This window comes from Delphinus delphis, chromosome 4 (assembly GCF_949987515.2).
Source record: "Delphinus delphis chromosome 4, mDelDel1.2, whole genome shotgun sequence".
Classification (NCBI taxonomy): Eukaryota; Metazoa; Chordata; class Mammalia; order Artiodactyla; family Delphinidae; genus Delphinus; species Delphinus delphis.
In genome coordinates this window covers 124,967,385-124,989,316 of record NC_082686.1, presented here as the reverse complement: position 1 = coordinate 124,989,316, position 21,932 = coordinate 124,967,385, and the positions used below count along the sequence as shown (strand labels likewise).

The following is a 21,932-nucleotide window of genomic DNA, read 5'->3' as shown; positions in this document are numbered from 1 at the left end:
TTTGCTTGAAAGCTCAAATTTTATCATTAACAACAAACACTGTCAGTTGTTTCCTTTGGAGTTGATAGGCTCATTTTATTCATTTTTTTCAAGAAAATGTCTGCCACTCAGTCATGAATAACTAGTTATCAGTCATTCTTTCAAGTTAAAATGGTGGTACTTGAAAGTGACGATGCATGGTATCTAGTTCGGCTTGTAATTCAGTCTCACAAGTGATTTTTCTCTAGATAACCTTCATATTTTGGTATGCAAAAGAAGTATTTTGTGTCCTTGCCATCTTCTTGCACAGAATATTTAAAATGTGTATACTTAAGAGGTGAGATTTGGTAGAATGAATGTGTACTGCTTTATCAAGAACATTCTTTTTGTGGGCTTCTTAGTTGCAAAGTGCCGGCTCCTTAGTTGCAGCATGTGGGCTCCTTAGTTGTGGCAGGCAGGCTCCTTAGTTGCAGCAGGTGGACTCCTTAGCTGCGGCAGGCAGGCTCCTTGATTGTGGCATGCGAACTCTTAGCTGTGGCATGCATGTGCAATCTAGTTCCCTGACCAGGAATTGAAACCAGCCCCTAGCATTGGGAGTGTGGAGTCATATCCACTGCGCCACCAGGGAAGTCCCTCAAGAACATTCGTAAAGAGCATTCTTAAAGTGAAACTGTTTCTTTGGTTTGTCTTTTTTTTTTTTTTTAACTGTATGTGGCGGTTAAAAATACAGTGACCACTAGTATAATGTAGTGCCAACTGCTTTGTGTCATGCTAAGGCAGCAGCAGTTTTACCCACCATTGCTTTCTGTGGAATTACTACAGATATCAACACAAGTAAGGTCTTAGTAGAATTATTAAAATAGTTTTGACTGCACATACTTCTGAAAGGGTCCTGGGGAGCTTCTAGGACCTGTGGACCACACTTTGAAAACTGCTGCTTTACAATGCTTTCAACTTGAAAGAGGTTTATTTCTATGTTGCTATTTATAAATTCAGCTATGGAAAATAATGAAAATTTTCATGATTCTGTTTTTAAAAAATGCACAAGAAATATCTTGTCCTGTATGCTTTATTGGTAAGGTATATAGTCTTTAAGTCTTGGAAATATCTGTAAATGAAATTTAATAAAGTAATTATCTTATGTCCATACTGGGATTACTAATCATTTTAAGTTAGCTCTGAATTACATGGCAAGCAAGTAGTTGTAGTTTTGTGATAAAGTTATTAGTTCAGGGTTAAATGTGACATTTAAATGGCAGTCATTCAATAAAGTGACATTTCCCTAAAAACATACGTTTATGGAAAACTTACATACTTGTACTGCTAGCTGCTCCAGCTTAATTCATAGTAGTCAAAAACTGGAAACAATCTAAAGGTCCACCAACAGGTGAATGCACAAATAAGTGTGCCATGTATGCATATACAACGGAATATTACTCAGCAATAAAAAAACACAATGAATTGCTAATAAGCATTTCTCTATATTACTCCATTCTTCTTAAGGAACAACTTATACCAGCTCATGTCACCACATGTTCTGAATCAGGTCTGGGCCTAAAATTGTATTGAGCAGAAGAAACTAAACAAAGAGTACATTGAGTAATTCCATTTATATCCAGTTCAAAGGCAGGCAAAATTAATATATAGTGATAGAGACAAATCAGCTGTTGTCTGGTACAGAGGTGGGGAGATGGACTGCAGAGGAATACAGGGCAACTTCTAGGTGATAAAATTTTTCTGTATCTTAATTGTGTGGTGGTTACACCAGTGTATACAGTTGTCAAACCTCTCAAACCATACACTTTAAGTCTGTGAATTTCATTGTATGAAAATTATACCTCAATTAAAAAAGGATTAAAAAAATACAATGACATTTCTCAATGATGCTTACAGTATTTTACACAGTAAATTATTTAATACTCCTAGTAATATGGCATGGTTAAGCATTTACTAACTTAATGAATGAAATAACTTCACTAATATGTATATTATTTAGTATAATAATTAGCATACTTCTCTGGCCCTGAATCCTGTTTGATATTTTCTTACTAGATTTAAATATTAGTTTCGGAATGTTGTCTGGTCAACTGGGTTTCAGAATCTGACCATTTTTCTTTGTAAAACATTTTAAAGGGCAAAACTCTGACAGCCATTGCAGTGATTCTTACCAACTTCCATGATGGCAAATCTCTTCCTATTGAAAGAATTAAGAAAAATCAGCTGAAGAAGGTGAAGTATTAGTGTGTTTTTTCGAAAGTCTCTGGTTTATTGTAAAACCTTTTAATTTTGTCATTAAAAAAATTATTGCCAGAAAATTGATAATATCTGGTTTTTAGAGATATGATGAATGGCCTTTCTCGTGTGTTGCTGGTAAGAGTGAAAGTTTATGCTACATTCTTGAAGGCAATTTGGTAATGTGTATCAAAAGCCTTAAAAGTGTTTATAATCTTTGATTCAGCAATGCCATTTCAAAGAAACTAAAGAAGTTATCAGAAATGCATTTTTTCCAAAGAGAAAAATACAAGTCTATTTCCCCAGCATTATTTTAAAGGCAGAAAAGAAATACCTGTCAATAAGTTAACAGTTAAATTATGATACAACCATAAAATTTAATATTATGCAACTACAAAGTCCTATTTTTGAAGAATACTTCCATGATCTTTTTTAGTTAAAAGGCCAGGTACACCTCTGTGTATAGAGTTTGAGTCTTCATTTTGTAAATACATATTTATATACGTCTAAGTGTAGTCACACATACTGTGTGTGCCAAAATGTTAATAGTGATAATTATGTCCTAATGATGAGAGAATGGGTGACTATTCCTGATGCTTAATTTGTGTATATTTTTATATATAGCATATATACACATAATACATGTATATTCAGTTTCTAAGAATTAATAATGAATTAGTTTTGTAGGGAAAATAAATGTTATAAGAATGAAATGGTTGTTCTTCATTCTCAGCTGAAAATCCAAAGAACTTAAAGTAGGAAGTAACTAGGTGCAAGGTGTATGCAAAATATCTCTTTTTTTGGACTTTTCTCTACTGTTCTTCTTATTTTTTACTTTTCAAAGATGCTGCATATCACTTTCCTACAACTGTTTATTAAGATTCTATTTTATTAATTTCTGCGCTTAGTTGCATTTCCTTCTTCGTACTTTTAGTGGGAGTTTAACTCTGTTGCTAATGTCTAAGATTCAGTTCCCTACCCTGAATAGTCCAGTGCTTTCCACGTCTGTCCTTTCTACATTTAGTTATTAAAACTGAAGAATAGCACCTAAGACTACTTACAGCTTCATTGTCAGTTACCAATTAAAAAATTATTATCAATAAGGCTTTCCCTTTTTCTCCAAGATCAGCCATGCATTTAACATGTAGTAGGAAGGTTTTAGGATATTTAGTTTGCTATATTAGTTGAAATTGAGGCTGAAAATGTGATTTCCAGCTAAGCATTTATTGCAACAGAAATTTCATTATTTCAGATGGATTTGGATATTCCAAGCTTACAGGGTGAAGTGTTATTAAATTTCATGAGATTGGAGCATAGTATGATTTGATAGGTTGGACTTTATATCTTTGAACTCTATGAAGAAAAGGCTTACTAAGAGTCATTTAATATGAAATGAATAATGTAAAGGACATCCTTTATTTGTAGATAAACTTTAGAATTACTTTTTGCATACTATTTAATATAATATAAATGATTGTACTGATTATTGAAGACTGGGTAGAATGATGAAAGGCATATTTTTTTTAAGTGACAAACCTTTTTTTTAAAAAATAAATTTATTTATTTGTTTTTGGCTGCGTTGGGTCTTCGTTGCTGCGTGCGGGCTTTCTTTAGTTGTGCCGAGCAGGGGATTACTCTTCGTTGCAGTGTACGGGCTTCTCATTGCAGTGGCTTCTCTTGTTGCGGAGCACGGGTTCTGGGCGCACGGGTTTCAGTAGTTGTGGCTCGCGGGCTCTAGAGCGCAGGCTCAGTAGTTCTGGTGCACGGGATTAGTTGCTCCACAGCATGGTGGATCTTCCCGGACCAGGGCTCGAACCATGTCCCCTGCATTGGCAGGCAGATTCTTAACCACTGAGCCACCAGGGAAGCCATGAAAGGCATTTTTAACATCAGTTTCTTGAAGCTAATGCTTTAAAAAGTTAATTATCTAAATAACTTCTAGTTACATATCTCTAAAAATGGTACATCTTGGATTTTAAATTTATTTAGACTCATACCATTGGAAGGGGATGGATTTTCTTTTCAACCACATTTTAAGTAAAACATAAACTCTAATGAGATTTTGTAAGATGTTTAAATTTCTATTTTTTAAAAAACTAAAATAAAATATCCTTTATTTTAAAAAACTAAAATAAAATATCCTTTATTGGCCCTAATTCTAGGCAAAAATTACATTGTACTCCTGCTAACCAATCCTGAACACCACTCTGAGGTTTTGATTCAAAATATGACCTACCTTTCACAATATGACCTACCTTTCTTTTTATTTTTTGTAAATTTATTTATTTATTAATTTTTGGCTGCTTTGGGTTTTCATTGCTGTGCGCGGGCTTGCTCTAGTTGCGGCGAGCGGGGGCTACTCTTCCTTGCAGCGTGTGGGTTTCTCATTGCGGTGGCTTCTCTTGTTGTGGAGCACGGGCTCTAGGCGCACAGGCTTCAGTAGCTGTGGCGCGTGGGCTTAGTTGCTCCCCGGCATGTAGGGTCTTCCTGGACCAGGGCTCGAACCCATGTCCCCTCCATTGGCAGGCAGATCCTTAACCACTGGGCTGTCAGGGAAGCCCCTACCTTTCTTTTTACACTGGAAGAATTAATTTAATTAAACCCAATTTTATTTGTCATTCCTACCTACAGAATCAAGTCTAGAATTAAAAGTAAGATTAGAGGAACCCTGCCCTACTAGACTCAGTTGAAAATATTTCACAGAGAAGTATAAAATTTTACTTTTATAGAAGTTCTTGTGCTCATGTACACATAGTTGCACTTTGAAACAAAGGAGAACACATGAAGGGAAAAGGACAAAGTCAGAGTTGGCAGGGAAAATCCCTGATAGAGTAAGGGAGGAGGCATTCTGAAACCTGACTATTTCATCTACCCATTCTGGGAATTCCAGAAAAAAAGGATGTCAATGGCAGCCTCATTAAAGATCTATTAGGGACTCTTGGTTTGAAAGTTTGTAGTCTTAGAATTCCTTCTAATTCTAAAGTAAATCCCATTTTGTGAATGTTTCTCACAGTAACTAATATGCCATTTATAATTGAGGTTTGCTTTTTGTATTCCTTTTGAAAAGGTTAAGACAGACTAGTTTTCTTTTTTGAGATACCTGTGAAAAAAATTTTTCATCAATTTGTACATTTTTCTCCTTAATGCAGCTCCTTCCACTGCTCCAGAATAGGGTAGCAATTTACGTAGTCTTTATTATGTAAAGTAAAGCAATATAAAATAGGATGCATTTTTAAGTTTACTTAAAACTGACGGCAGTACTATGTAAGAAATATGCCTTTTCATCCAGGAATGTAATGTTTACGATGAATCTATGAAACTTGGAGGGAACAATACCAGTGAAAAGGCAGATGGACTAATCAAAGGTAAACTTTAATTTTGAACATGACCCCATGTTTGATTTAGATTTTTCCAATTTAATGACGTAATTCCAGCTTTGGCTTAGTACTATACAAAAATTTCAGATCTCTTTTTCTAAAGAATCTCATGAGGACTGGTAGGAAAAATTTCATCAAGGAAGCGATGCGATGATGGAATTGACTTGGTAGCACATTAGAGGAGGAAAAGCAGTTTTGGTTGAGGAAAAAAAACCCATGAAAGGGCGGTTAAAAGCAAGACAAAACACAGAGTATATTGCTCTGGGACCTCAGAGTAGTTTATGGTATTTATAATGTAAATGAATAACAGAAGAATGTGTATGAATAAACAGCAGATAAAAATAGAAAGATAGGTTAGAGCCAAATTAGGCAGAGGAGAAATGAGAAGGGATCTGTGGATTTAACAGTTACGTGGCTGGATTTAGCAGTCGGTGACTTTCATAAAATTAATTTCTTAAGATTGCTTAGAGCAAGACTGAAAATATTTTAAAATAAGACTAGTAGATGAAGAATTATTAATAACAACTGTGTGCTGTTATGAATTTTGCTGTGTTTCAGATAGGAGAAAAATAGTTGGAGAGAGAGGCAGAATTGAGGGCTTTTGGGGGGTGTGGTTTAAGAAGGAAATCCATGGATAGGAAAAGATTTTGTATACAATGGAGAGAATAATTTGGTGGCCTGTGGGAGGAAATGAGATCAAGAAAATAGGTACATGAGTTAGCATGAGAAGGAAAGGAAGTAAGGTTGAGGAAAAATATAGATAATTGAGGGAATAAAAAGGTAGGAAAATTGATAATTTATAGAAGATGACATCTGATTTTTTTTGTAAAGTGAAGTAGGTCATCTGGGAGTAAAAGGAGTTTAAAATCTAGGCAGAGGATCCAGTGTAGTATAGATCATCCAGGTGAGTGGGTAGGGAGAACATGTGATAGGTAAAAGAGTTGCTAAGTGATACAAGGTGACCCTAACCCTAATACCAACTGTTTATTGTTCTTTTTTTTTTTTTTTCCAGCAGCTCTTAGCTGCCTTGGTATAGCAGGAAATTCAGCCAGTGTAGGGATTGGCTAGATGACTACAGGGGAAAGACTGGGCACAAAAAAATTGAAGGTACTTTTCAGTGAGAAAATACTAGATTAGGAAACTGTAGAGAGTACAGCTGGCTGATTGAAAGAATAGGAATGACGATATTAAGAAAGTTGAGCTATTGAGTTGGAAAACCAAGGTTTTAAGAAGGATACTGCTAGTCTAAGACAATTTACTAATACTCTGTATATTTGTCCTTTTTTTTGAAATGGAAGGATCTAGATGTAGTGGAGAACCCAGTATTTCAGATGACAAGGGAAAGAATAAATATCCCAAGTCAGAATTCTCTAGCTCCCGCCCCAAAAGGTAAACTCTGTTATGGTTTAATTTTATGTAATATGTTTAAACTCTTTCTCCGTTTTCTTACATATGGGAGAGAGCTATGACCATTATCTCAGTTGCAAAGTTCTTTCAAATACATTCTTTAATTTGAAACTGCTAAAGTCACTGTGACTTAGGCAGGTAGACCGTTCTCATTTTATAGGTGAAAAAAAATATTAATATATAAAAGAGCTGAATTGGTAATTTTTAATAATCACTTGTCTTTCTACTATTTTCCTATTTCTTTCACATAGGAACTGAGATCTAGCTCTTGGGTGTTTCGCTTTTGTTAAGACTTCAGAAGAATTTTCTTTATGAATTTGAGGAGTTGAGAACTGATGTATATGTGTCGGATGGTTTGACAAAAGCATTCTTTGCTCATCTGAGTTCTTTCTCACTTTACCTTTAGTGGAAATAAGACATGATAAAGTTATTCATGGAGAGTATTATATTAATGTAGACTGGAGGGAGAATTTGAATAAAACACATAATGCCCCTCTGCTCTCCATTTGAATCTGTTAACTTTATAAATTTTATTTACTCTCTGAGGTAGATCTAAATACTTGGGTTTTATGTTTTATTGTCCACCATCAATATCTGCAGGCATGACCTCAAATCTGAGTCCCTCTTAGCTATTCCACCAATAGAGATTTCAAAACTGGGGCTTTGTTAATTGTTCTCTATCTTTAGTACCTGTCTGAACTGAGCACAAAACCAGGACTCATGAGTTTCCCTCTCATCTAGATATCAAATCTTATAACTCTGAACTGACCATGAGCGTTGGTAACAGGGCACTGTTAGATAGCCCAGATCAGATTAAAGGGTGTGGAAATAATGATGACATGGGAAAAACAACCACCAACACACATACTATAACTAATACATATATACTTACTGTGCAACAAGCACTATTTTAGAGGCTTTGCATGTGGTAACACATTTTATCCTACAAAGTGGATTGTATCTTTATTCCTGTTTTCCAAGTGAGGGAACTGAAGCTTAGAAGAATATTAGGTGGCTTGCCTAAAGTCACATAGCAAATACATGGTGGCATGGACATTTGAATCTAAGCAGTCTCTCTCCAGAGTCCATTGTTCTTAGGCACTTAACCACCATATTGTACATATTGTATAAATTCTACACAGAATTTATAAAAATTTTCACTGTGAAAGAATTATATTTTTGCCCCTTAGCTGCCTATATCATTATATTGGAGGGTTATCTTTGATAATCAGAGTCACTTCTTTTTTGTTCTAGTTTTAATGTAAGTGTTTGAATTGAATTACCAAATACTGAACAAAGTGTTGAAGGGATTACTATCTTAGAATGGTTTACTTTCTCAAACTTATTTTAACGATAGTGATACTGCATTTTGTATAGTGAATGCTTCTGGCTACGAAAGCAAAATGCTTTCAGCAAATTTGACTTTCATTTGTCAAATAAAAATTTTTTTCCCTTGATATTTTTTCAAAAAATAAACCGGGGCAAGACAAAAAACATTTGTATTACATTTATTAAACATAAGTTTTTATATCCCGTTTTGTTTTGGATTGATAAAAAATTTGTGTATACTTAATTTTAGGAGAAAAACTGCGGTACAGTACACTGAAAGCAGCGATTCAGAGGAAAGTGAAACGAATGAATTGCCACAGAAAATGAAAGGTAATAGGAAATGAGTTTGATTTGATAATGTGTCCTGTGTTTTAATTTCCTAGTGTGACCAACGTTATATTTGGTTTTGGTTTTAGGCAAACTGAAAAATACACAGTCAGAGACTAAAATCAGAGAAAAAGGTATGTATATCTCAATATCCCCTTTTTAAAAAAATATTTATGTATTTATTTGGTTGTGCTGGGTCTTAGTTGTGGCAGGAGGGCTCCTTAGATGCGGCATGCATGTGGGATGTAGTTCCTTAAGCAGAGATGGAACCCGGGCCCCCTGCATTGGGAGCATGGAGTCTTAACCACTGTGCCACCAGGAAAGTCCTTTTCTCAGTATCCCTAACCTACACTTAAAGATTATTAAAGTAAAACCTCACTGATTTGTATCTGTCTGGCTTGGAATTCTTTAGTAATAGGTCGTAAACTTGACTGCTTTTTACATTTGAACTATTTATGCTTATCAAGGGTGTTAAATGAATGAAGCAAATTGAAAGAACAGTTTCAAATTAAAATTTAAGAGAATATATTTAAACCAGCTTTAGAGAAAACAAAGTACTCTCTACTAATAAAATGACTTCAATAAAACCTTTTTTGTATATGTATAAATTGTAGTTACAAAAGTAGGCTGAGACTGCCTTGTCAGCATAGTACTGCTATTACCGTTACTTAGCATTATACAGATTTACAAATATTCAGTGAGTATCTTTACTTTTTCCTGTATTTTTAAAACATACGGTTTACTTTGTTTTTCTCTTAATCTGATCGTGTTGTATTCCTAATAAGTTAAGAAATTGTATTGCACTTGGAAGATAACTCATCATCATTGACTGATCTGAAAATTTGGCAGCATCTTCATTAAAAGTTAAAACACCTGTTTCATTGAAAACATTCTCCTTCCACCTGGGAGCTGAATCGCTTTGCATATGGCTGCTTCTACTTTCACATCTTTCCTCAAGAGAAGCAACAGTGAATCATGAATGACTACATTTCTTCTTTGAGCTGGAAAGATAGTGCCAAAAGAGGCAATTTTGGTTACTAGAAATTATTTTATTTTTATTTAGTAATATAAGCTCTTAAGAAAGTGTGGAAGTGGTATTATATTTCCTATCCTTAGAAAGTACCTGTACTTAAGTACAGGAGAGAATTGGTTTTCAAATATCTTAATGATTCTGTGGTTTTCACTTCAGCAGGATCATCTAAGGTTAAAGAAGATGCAGAGTTTGCATGTGCACTTACTTCATCTACCCCTGCAACCAAAAAGAAAATGTTGAAAAAGAGTAAGTAAATCTGCTGGGTTTTTACCTTTTGTTTGGTTTGTTTTTTCTGTTTTTCAAAGAAAGAAATTTTAAATGACAAAAGTTATAAAACCGTATTACAAGAAGTTAAGAAAGTAGAGAAAAGAAAAAAGACAATCTCATTTTTAAAAGTGCACTTTGATGTATTTTCCTATTCTGTTTGTTTTAGTTAGGTCAAAAAATATGATGGGAATAGGTCCCTTACTCATCTGAGTAGCATAGATATTTTTTCTAATAAAGGCACAGAGCAATTTATGGCTGCTTTAAAACTTAATTTAATTTGGATTAATTAGAATTATTATATTTATTTTTGGTATGAGAAGAATATGCTTTTCAATTAAAAATGTCAGTGATCTTTATTATTACTTTGTGTTTTGTAATTCATAGGGAAATGACAGTGCTTAAGAGTCTGAATATTTGAAATAGAAAGAGATTGAACTGTGGTTAAGGTGATCTGGGACAAGTTATTATATCGCTGCACCTTAGTATCCTCTGTTTTATGTGTTGGAGATACAGCAGACAAAAGTCTATTTTCACAGAGCTTATGTCTAATGTTCGGGGGGGGAATATAAAATAAACAAGTAAACACATAATTAAAAGTAAAAAAATTTTTTAATTGAAGTATAGTTGCTGTATAATATTACCTGTTATAGGTGTACAATATAGTGATTCACAATTTTTAAAGGTAATACTCCACTTACAGTTATTATAAAATATTGGCTATATTCCTCATGTTGTACAGTATATCCTTGTAGCTTATCTTACACCTAACAGTTTGTACCTCTTACTCCCCTACTCCTACACTGCCCCTTCCCTATTCCTTCTCCCTACTGGTAACCACTAGTTCTCTACATCTGTGAGTTTGCTTCTTGTTTTTTATATTCACTAGTTTGTTGTATTTTTTAGATTCCACATATAAGTGATATCATATACAGTATTTGTCTTCTCTGTCTGACTTATTTCACTTAGCCTAATGCCTTCCAAGTCCATTCATGATGCTGCAGATGGCAAAATTTTGTTCTTTTGTGTGTGTGTGTGTGAAAACAGTTGTTTTATTTATTTAAAAAATTTTTTTTGGCCACACCACTTGTCTTGTGAGATCATAGTTCCCCAATCAGGGATTGAACCTGGGCCACAGCAGTTAAAGCGCTAAGTCCTAACCACTGGACCGTCAGGGAATTCCCAAAATTTCATTCTTTTTAACAGGTAATATTCCATTGTATGTATATGCCACATCTTCTTTATCCATTTCATCTGCTGATGGACACTTAGGTTGCTTCCATATCTTGGCAGTTGTAAATAATGCTGCCGTGAACGTTCGGGCTGCATGTATTTCTTAGAATTAGTGCTTTTATCTTTTCTGGATATATACCCAAGAGTGGAATTGCTGGGTCATATGGTAGTTCTATTTTTAGTTTTTTGAGAAACTTCCATACTGTTTTCCACAGTGGCTGCACCAATTTACATTCTCACCAACAGTATATGAGGGTTCCCTTTTCTCTACATCCTCACCAACATTTGTTATTTGTGTTCTTTTTGATGATAGCCAGTCTGACAAGTGTGAGGTGATATCTCGCTGTTGTGATTTGCATTTCCCTGATGATTACCGATGTTGAGCATGTTTTCATGTGCCTGTGGCCATCTACATTTCGTTTTTGGAAAAATGTCTATTCAGGTCTTCTGCCCATTTTTTAATCGAGTTGTTTGTGTTTTTGATATTGAGTTGTATGAGCTGTTTATGTATGTTGGATATTAGTCCATTATCAGTCATATCATTTGCAAATATATTCTCCCATTTAGTAGGTTGTCTTTTTGTTTTGTTGATGGTTTCCTTTGCTGTGCAAAAGCTGTTAAGTTTAATTAGGTCCCATATGTTTATTTTTGCTTTTATTTCCTTTACTTTAGGAGATGGATCCAAAAAATACTGCTGTGATTTATTTCAAAGAGTGTTATGCCTGTTTTCCTCCAGGCGTTTCATAGTATCTGGTCTTACATTTAAGTCTTCAGTCTATTTTGAGTTTATTTTTGTATTTGGTGTTAGAGAATGTTTTACTTTTGCATTCTTGAACATGTAGCTGTCCAGTTTTCCCAGCACCACTTATTGAAGAGATTGTCTTTTCTCCATTGTATATTCTTGCCTTTTTTTTTATTGTAGATTAATTGATCATAAGTGTGTGGGTTTATTTCTGGGCTTTCTATCCTGTTCCCTTGATCTATGTGTATATTTTTGTGCCAGTACTATACTTTTTCTTTTCTTTTTTTTTTTTTTTTTGCGGTACACGGGCCTCTCACTGTTGTGGCCTCTCCCGCTGCGGAGCACAGGCTCCGGACGCGCAGGCCCAGCGGCCACGGCTCACGGGCCCAGCCGCTCCGTGGCACGCGGGATCCTCCCGGACCGGGGCACGAACCCGTGTCCCCGGCATCGGCAGGCAGACTCTCAACCACTGCACCACCAGGGAAGCCCAGAAGTCCTTCATTTTAATTCTTCCTAATTTCTCTTCATAGAGGCACATTTTTGTCATATCTTCATTGACTTTGTGTATGTTTGAGGAAAAAAACAACAGCTGAAGTATGTATCTTCTTTCAGGAGCATCTGCAGTGGAGAGTTCAAAGAAAACTGATACTGAAGAGAGACCAAGAACAACACTGATCATCTGTCCACTTTCTGTGTTAAGCAACTGGATTGTAAGTCTTCACAGCCCTTTAAAAACATGTAATTTGTATTTGTCTGACACTATAAAAAGAGTCTTTCATTGCAAGAAATATGCTTGGTCAGCACTTTATATTTAAATTGAAGTAACTGTTAAGTGAATTGGGATTATATTTGCTGAATTGAAGTTATTTTTCTTTGAAAATTTATAGTAGAGAAAGAAACATTGTCAGTTGCTGTCATAAGATTTGGCTTGTACTTCTTCCTCTTCCATTTCTGTCCCCCAGAGTGTATAATTTAAGACCACACCTTATTTATGAACTGTTGGAACTTCTTTTTTAAGAACACCACTAATGATAACTTTTGTTTTTATAACAGCTTAATAACATTCAGTGAGCTCCTATGTGCTCAGTTTTTTCCTAAGCTCTTTTCATAGATTTTCTCATTTAATCTTCACAACTATTATTCTCATTTTCCAGGTGACCGAATTGAAACACAGAGAGATTAAGTAACTTGCCTAAGGTCATCTAGCCAATAATTGATGGAGCTGGGATATAGTCTCCAACATTCTGACTCTAGAGCCTATGCTTTTAAGGCTACGTCTTTCTTTTTTTTTTCCTTCTTCTTCCAGATTGCTTTTCTGTTCTAAAACATTGCATTGGAATGGAACCTCTTTATGTGTTACGTGTAGGAGCAGCTTGGTTCTATTTCCTTTCCAGTTTGAGCTTCAAGCTGCATGTTATAATGAAATAATGACTCTGTTGGAAGCACTGTGAACAAAAAGACCACTGGATGTGAACTTCCATTCTTGCCATCTCCAAGGTTATCTGCATCTCTCCTGGCCTTTCCTCCTCTAATCTCAGAGGTGGAAGAGGTCCTACTCTTTGTAAGAGCGATACCTTAGTCTATACATTAGATTCCATCTCTTTCTGCCTTTTCATTTTGTGTGTTATTTTTCCCCTTGCCTGGTTATTCAGTCTCTCTCCACTGGCTCTTTCATGAAACATAGTCAGATCTTTTACATTTTTAAATACTTTCTCTTGATTATGTCTCACCTTTAAGTTGCTACGCTTCTTGCATTCACTGTCTTAACTCTTGGGGTTTAATTTCCACTTTATGCTTTTATTTACTAACTCCTTAGCTCATTGTAACTTGGCTTCTGCCACCAGTTCTCTAAATTTCCTTGGAAAAAATTAGTAGTTATTGTCTAATTGTCAAATTCTGTGACCTCTTTCATATCTTCTTGACTTTTATGTAGCTTTGCCTTCTTTGGCTCTTATCTTTTTATTATAAGTTTTTGGTGTATTTATTATTTTTTTTAATTACACTGTCTTCTCATTAGTGTCATTTTTCCTCTTAGGACCAGGATGAGTTTTAGTTCTCTCTTGCTCTTTTTTTTTTTATTCCAACAAAGCTATGCTATTTCTTTTGATGTGTGGTCCATTGCTGGAAAAACAGTACATGGGTACTTGAATAGCAGTTTCAGGGTGAGGTTTACAAGTATTAATGGAGGTATAAACAAAAGAACAGTGACTTTTTAACTGCTTGGGGCCATGGATATGTATTTTTAAAATCGGTAATCAGTATGTCATTATAATTTTATATTTGGAAAAAACCCAAAAGTTTAGTATATAAACTTAAGAAAGGAAACCTTGGCAAAATCATGCCTACTGAGGTTATGGAAAAACTGACTTTGAAAGGAATGAGTGATGGTTGAGCATATAGGGATAAGAATTAGAATTTTGCAATTTCTTGACAAGCTGCTCTCTTCCAAGCCCCCGGTAACATAACCTAGCACTGTAATAAACAAGCTAGAAGTACCTTATCTTCCCTTCTTTGTCTTCAAACATGGGAAAGAATCCAGTTAAAGGAGGAAGATACCAATCCCACTTACACTACATAATTTTTCTGGATATTCAGACAGATTATTTATCCTCCCAATGGAAAATTAAATAGTAACACCTGTTTCATTCTCACAGACACACACACACACGCAACCTAGTACAGTGACTAGAAACTCAGTACTATAATTCTCTTTCTCCAAAAGAGTTAATTTTCTTTTATGTCAAGTCTGATCTTTCCACAGATACTATGTTTCATTTCAAGGTAACCCGTTGATTCAGTTTCCTCTTACTGTACTCTTTCTCCTTTCATTTTCCACCAGATTTCTTGATAAGATTCTCTGCATTTTCACCTTTACTCTTTCATGTTTTATGCTCTTTTCTGTATTTTTGCCTTAACTGTTTCAGATTTCATTCTCTCTTTAGCCCACAGTAAGTCTGGTTTTTGCTCCCACCTTCCATAGAAACTCTTTTTGAAGGGCTTCAAAGACTTCATTGTTGCCATGTCCAGTGAGTTCCCTTTTTCTTTTCCTCTGCCCTGACTTTGTTTCCCTTTTATTACTTTTTGTTATGTGTTATTTGTTAATCTTCAATCCTTTTGGTAAAGAGAGGGAATGAACATAAACTACAAATTAAAAAATTGATCTTGGGGCTTCCCTGGTGGTGCAGTGGTTGAGAGTCCGACTGCCGATGTAGGGGACACGGGTTCGTGCCCCAGTCCAGGAAGATCCCACATGCCACAGAGCGGCTGGCCCCATGAGCCATGGCCGCTGAGCCTGCGCGTCCAGGGCCTGTGCTCCGCAACGGGAGAGGCCACAACAGTGAGAGGCCTGCATATCACAAAAAAAAAAAAAATTGATCTTGTATTCATTCTTGAAACTTTGATATTCTTTGGTCCCCTGCCCAAGAGTTTGTTTGCTATCCCAATTTTCTGACCACTGTTTTTCTCTGCCTCTTCCTTCCATGCTTCCTATGTAGTCTGCCTTTTTTTCACTTAAAGCTTTTTTTTTTTGTATTATGAAAATTTGTAATGAGATCTCCATTAGTCATCTAGATTCAAGAATCAAAAGTTTACCACATTTGCTTTATTTTTTTTCTTTGCTGGAATATTTAAAATCATATCTCAGACATCATGTCTTAGCTCCCAATGAAGCATAAGCTGTGCTCTTTAAGTATTGCTCTCTGCAGGCTCTTCCCCTAACCTGGTTTCCTCATTGTATTTGTTCTCCTTAGAAAATCTTGTTCATTCCTGTAGCTTCATGTACTGTCTACTGATAACTTTAAAGTCTGTATCTACACCTGCATTACAGGCCAGTATTTAAATTTTTGGAGTATGTTTCTCTAGTCAGATATTCTATGGTGACCAAAAATTTTAAATGTCTAAAATAATAATACTCATTATCTCTTTCTCATCTTTATGCCTGCTTTCCCTTCTTTTTTTAAACTTCTCTGTATCTTTATCACACAGTTCTAGTAGTTAAGTATCAGAGTCTTCTTTTGTCTTCTCCCTTTTCTTCATATCCCATATTTAATTAGTTCTCAAGTCCCATCAGTCACTGTCTTTCACACCAGTCCTTTCCATTCTGTTCTTACTTTTGCCAGTCTGGTATAGGTCTTCATCATCTTTTTCATTTTTCATCTAATAGTTTCCCAGCTGTGTCTCCTTAGTACCTTCTGTCTCTTTCTAATCTTTTTTTTTTTTTCCTGCTCAGAATCTCCCAGATCTACTGTTTTCTTGAGTTAAAAAAACCAAAGCAGACAAAAAATTCTCGTTTTTAAAACTCATCATGTTGTCAAGGAGGACAGGGACCAGGTCTTGTTTTTCTCTTTAGCTGCACCACCTTTCTGGTTGATACCTGGCAAACAGTAGGCCTATAATAAATGAATGAAAGTAGATACTGTGCTTGAATCTCTACCTACATTCTTGAAAATATTGCCTACTGTTCTTTCAGTGTTTAATTTTGATAATATTAAGTCACTAAATGGAAGCATTAAAGACCCTTTTTGTAAAATACTAAATTAAAAAAAAACTTACTGTTTTAAAAAAGCTTGGTTGTTTTTTCCTTCTAAAAATGAAGCAGGTGCCCACTGGTAGGGACAGGCAAAATTTATAAAATGTATTGTTATTGTATATATGTCAGTTTCCCTGGCAATAAAATAACTAGTATTGTTATTATCATTGTTGTTGTTTTAGTTTAGATTGCATGAAACTTGTTTTTATGCAATTTTAGTAGTTTGATTTGTGACACTACTGCCAAAACAGTACATTTTATACACATATTGAACCTGACACTAACCGACTTCTTATTAAAATATTTCTAATTTTCTTTTAGGACCAGTTTGGACAACATATAAAATCAGATGTGCACTTGAATTTTTATGTTTATTATGGTCCTGATCGTGTTAGAGACCCAGCCTTGCTTTCGAAACAGGACATTGTTTTGACTACATATAATATTTTAACTCATGACTATGGAGTAAGTATGTTGATACTCAGAGATTTTCAGAAGTTGAATTTAAGTAATTGCTTCAGGTTTCTAAAGTGTTCTAAAATTCAGGCTTTATACTCTTCCCTTAATATATATAGGAAGTAAATAGGAAATTTTTTTTAATAAAATACTTTATTAAAATTTATTTTACCTATATCTTGTTACTTTTTAAAGTGTAGCTGCTGGAAAATTTAATATGACATACGTGGCTTGCATGACATTCCTATTCGACAGTGCTGCTCTAGTCGCTTTTTCCAGAAGCATTCATGTGCATACATATCCACATAATTTTGTATATAATTTCAGGAACTGGTAGGAGTGCCCTAAATCCCATCCATGCGTTCTAGCCCCAAATTAAGGATCTCTAAATCAGGAGTTTCACAGGTTTCTTCAGGTGCGGCATTTACCACACTATGTGCACAGATTTGCCATACTGTACAGATGGGGAAACTTGAGCATCAGGCTGTCCTCACAGCCCAGCAGCTGAGCCCAGGGACTTCATCTGCTGGGGTGTGGGGCTGCCTGGCCCTCCTGTACTGGTGTGGAGGGCTGGCACTGGGGGTCACCTTTTGGAGGGTGATGCTGCAGCTCTGCCTTTCTAGTCCCCCCAAGAGAAAATTGTTTTTGAATATTCTGCAAAAAAAAAAAAAAAGAACAAGGTTTGACTTCCTTTAGATAATAATTTAGGAATATTTTATATTTAGAACACTTAAATTTTAAAATCTGAATTGTAATTAAGTGTATATAGCAATTTGCAAATGAATTCTTACTTTTTCTGATATTCTGGAATATTGTTTTCTGTCATAGTGATTTGATAATTGTTTATCTCAATTTAAAAATAAGCTTTTTTGTATCTGAAATTTGTTTCCCAGTTCATTTAGAATTCTAATTGTTGTTTGCCTATAATTCCGGTTAAGTTAAAATGTTTTCCAAAATACTTTACTATAAAAATTTTAGTCTTTAGGTAAGAACATTAACTTTTACATAAAAGTAATTATGTTATATTCAAATAATTCTTTTTACTGACAATCTTTATATCATCATATGTTTGAATCTGAGGCAGAATAAGAATAGCTCAGTGTTTTGAACCACGGTCTCATCAGAGAGCTAGATTACTTGGGTTTGAATGCTAGCTCTGCACTTCATAGCTGTGGTACTTTGAGCAACATACGTCACACCTTGGTGCTTCAATGTTCTCATCTGTAAAATAGGAGTAATAATACTTCATAAGTTTGTGAACATTTAATAATTTAATATATGTAGTGCTTAAAGCAGTACCTACCACATAGTAGGTGATGATATTAAAGAATAACAACTCATATTACTTATTAAATTACATAAAGTATTATTTTACTTTCCTGTGTTTTTGATTCATATGAAACATTTATTTCAGACTAAAGCTGATAGTCCACTACATAGCATAAGGTGGCTAAGAGTGATCCTGGATGAAGGACATGCCATACGAAATCCAAATGCTCAGCAGACAAAAGCTGTACTTGATTTAGAGGCAGAAAGAAGATGGGTATTGACAGGTAATGATAAAAAATGAATTCCCAAATATGTATGGTTAAGTAAGTTACGAGGTAACTTTATAAACTTCAAGTGGATATAAAGTCTCTCCCAAAAATCAATTATAGAAATCATTTAATAAAACATTTTGACTTTCTTTTATAGCTGCCCATGATACAGCAACATTTGAATTATAGTTCATTTATGGGACAGTCACTATACTTATTTTTGAACTTTGGAACTCTAGACACTTTAATCCTCCAATTAGAATCTTGATTTCTCTACTTCCCATCATGGAGCTTGTTTGCTACTCATGAACCTGTACTGGAAGATGGGGACGAGAATATAAACTCAGATTAGTTTTTTTCTTCTTGCTAGTGCTGCTGATTTAAAAATCAAATAAGCAAATGTTCTTGTTAAGGAGAAAGTTGAGTTTACGGGGTCTGTGGTCTTTTTGTTAGTATGGCAAGTGAGAGCTAAAAATCAGAGCCAGACTGTTGAGATTGTGTATATGTTTAACAAAGGATTATACTCACAACTTAATAGTTAGTGGGTGCGCTTAGCACAAAGTGCCCATTTTCAAGTGTTGTCTCCGTTGATTGGGCCGGTGGATATTTTGGTTGTGTATTCTGGCTATAGAGTTATAACGGTTTTCTGTTCTTTTTAGGCACTCCAATTCAGAATTCTTTAAAAGACTTGTGGTCTCTTCTTTCCTTCTTAAAACTTAAACCATTTCTTGATAGAGAATGGTGGCATAGAACAATACAGCGTCCTGTCACAATGGGAGATGAAGGTGGACTTAGGTAAGTAATTTCAGGACAACTGATTAATATTAGCTACAAGTAATTGTTTGCAGCTTGAAGCCGTTGCCACTTTCATTACTATTTTAACCTGACTGTTGGCTTTCCTCTCCAAAAAGTGTTTACGGCTTAATGTCTTTGACTGTCAAAAATCTGATGATTCTTGTTTGGGGGGATAAATATTTCTACCTACCACTAAAAGGTTAACCCTCCTTTCCCCTGATTTTAGTCAGAACTGTGAAGGCAGAGCTATATGGTCTTTGTGTGTTGCTCTTACCCTCAAAACCACCATTAATAAATTAAGTAGTGACAGGAAAAACATTATATGCTCAGAGAATCCAATATGCACTAAATTTTCATAACTTATCTTGTATAGCAGTGGTCCCCAACCTTTTTGGCACCAGGGACCAGTTCGTGGAAGACAGTTTTTCCACTGACGGGGGCGGGGTGGGGGATGGTTTCGGGATGATTCAAGCACATTATGTTTATTGTGCACTTTATTTCTATTATCATTACATTGTAATATATAATGAAGTAATTATACAACTCACCATAATGCAGAATCAGTGGGAGCCCTGAGCTGCTTTTTACTTGCCACTCACTGATAGGGTTTTGATATGAGTCTGCAAGCAGTCGATTTATTGTGGTCTCTGTGCAGTCAAACCTCTCTGCTAATGATACTCTGTATTTGCAGCCACTCCTCAGCACTAGCAACACCACCTCAGCTCCACCTCAGATCATCAGGCATTAGATTCTCATAAGGAGCACGCAACACCACCTCAGCTCCACCTCAGATCATCAGGCATTAGATTCTCATAAGGAGCACGCAACCTAGACCCCTCGCAGGTGCAGTTCCCAGTAGGGTTCGTGCTCCTATGAGAATCTAATGCCGCTGCTGATCTGACAGGAGGCAGAGCTCAGGTGGTAATGCGAGCGACGGGGAGCGGCTGTAAATACAGATGAAGCTTTGCTCTCTCATCTGCTGCCCACCTCCTGCTGTGCAGCCTGGTTCCTAACAGGCCACGGACAGGTACCGGTCCATGGCCTGGGGGTTGGGGACCCCTGTTGTATAGCTTTATATAGTGATAGCTGAATGATGTGGTAATACAGTGGCAGTAACAAGAGTTTTACAAGACAGAAAGTTGTTTCTGGTGGAGATAGATAAAAACTCAACTTCTCATAAATATCAACGTGCTGATAGCCGTTTTGCAAGGTACTAGGCTAATGTTCAAATTTTTTGCCTGGATCAGTGGTTTTCAGACAGAGGGTTTAGGATTCATTAGCATTTTGTGAAATCATAAAGATGGCAGCTAGCATTATAGCTGTTCATTAAAGAAAATGAAATAGAGTAGAAGATTTAGGAAAATAGCAGAGTGCATCACACACAGTATTGTTTTGTGAAATGTTTGTTTCTGTTATATGTATATGTGTTTTTGTATGTTTGATGGATGGAGTAAAATATGTTTCTTACTGTGGGTTACAGTGAAAAAGATTCAAAAGCCACTAACCTAGTTTGCAGTACTGTCTACTTGATTCCTCAGAACCAACTAGTTAAATTCTGATTTAAGAAATTGTATTTATATTTCAGTGTTAGGAAAAAATCTTTTTTTAAAGAGTTGCTTCCTTTTTTTTTCTGATATTGAGAAGATTGTAAAGGCTGTAGAATCTAGAAGGCATTTATCCCTCTTCTGAATTGTCTCATCATGTTTTAATTTTTATTTTTGGCATTCATTACTTTATAAAAATTATTTATGTACCTTGATTTTCATATTACTGGAGAAATTTTCTGAAGATAAGATCTTACTCATTTATGTATTTATGATGTTTGGTATAATGCCTTGCGCTTAATAGCTACTTTTTAAGAATTTGAGTGTCAAACTTTGGGTGGTGTAGTTGACAGAATTGAGAAGGAAAAAGAGGGTTAGTGATTAGAGAAACGGGGAGAAGAGCTTAAGAAAAATAAGGACAGGATAAAAGATTAAACTGTGACAGGTAATGAATTGAGGGCAAATTTAAATGTATTTTGTTACTATAATTTTCTCTTTGTAGAATATGTCTGTCATTATAAGATTAGATAAAACCCCAGATAAGTGTTTTTTTTTTAAATCTTTACTAAGGTTATAGAATGGTAATAGATTAAGATATTCTTTTTCGTTCTCATTGAATTAACTTATGGAGAAATAAAAAGTTATGTGATTATTTCTTTTATTTTGATTAGGCGTTTACAGTCCCTAATTAAAAATATTACACTTAGAAGAACAAAGACAAGCAAAATTAGAGGAAAACCTGTTTTGGAGTTACCAGAACGTAAAGTATTTATTCAGCACATTACACTTTCAGATGAAGAGAGGAAGATTTACCAGTCTGTGAAAAATGAAGGCAGAGCTACTATTGGAAGGTATGGAGAAAGAAAGTCATTTTAGAAATTAGTTTTTATTTTCTTTGTTAACTTTAATTGAATAGCATTTTTTAGGTATGTTAGCAATAAAGTCTTATTAAGTGCACTGAAGTATAATTTGTTTTTTTTTAACTATTTACTTTTTAACAAATTAATAGTTGAAGTGAGTGAAATAATATTATAATTCACCAGGTAAGTAATTCCTTAAGTTAGGAAAAAAGTTTACGTGAAATGGCAAGTCTTGGATTGCTAGTCAGAAGACCTTGCTTGCTTCTATTCCTGGTTCTGTGTCATGCG

General features: G+C 35.2%; 1 protein-coding gene across 2 annotated transcripts in view; it reads left to right on the top strand.

Annotated features, from left to right (window-relative positions):
* The window catches only part of HLTF (helicase like transcription factor), a 59,818-nt gene that overhangs the window by 21,100 nt on the left and 16,786 nt on the right, over window positions 1-21,932 (top strand). The window contains exons 8-18 of one of the 2 annotated variants that reach the window (XM_060011394.1): window positions 2,113-2,208; window positions 5,501-5,576; window positions 6,887-6,977; window positions 8,575-8,654; window positions 8,741-8,785; window positions 9,844-9,930; window positions 12,536-12,633; window positions 16,773-16,916; window positions 18,322-18,460; window positions 19,105-19,240; window positions 21,456-21,635. In XM_060011394.1, the coding sequence (XP_059867377.1) occupies window positions 2,113-2,208; window positions 5,501-5,576; window positions 6,887-6,977; window positions 8,575-8,654; window positions 8,741-8,785; window positions 9,844-9,930; window positions 12,536-12,633; window positions 16,773-16,916; window positions 18,322-18,460; window positions 19,105-19,240; window positions 21,456-21,635 (1,172 nt within the window). Of the gene's footprint in view, window positions 1-2,112; window positions 2,209-5,500; window positions 5,577-6,886; window positions 6,978-8,574; window positions 8,655-8,740; window positions 8,786-9,840; window positions 9,931-12,535; window positions 12,634-16,772; window positions 16,917-18,321; window positions 18,461-19,104; window positions 19,241-21,455; window positions 21,636-21,932 lie in introns of both variants that reach the window. The other variant, XM_060011393.1, reaches the window with a different exon arrangement.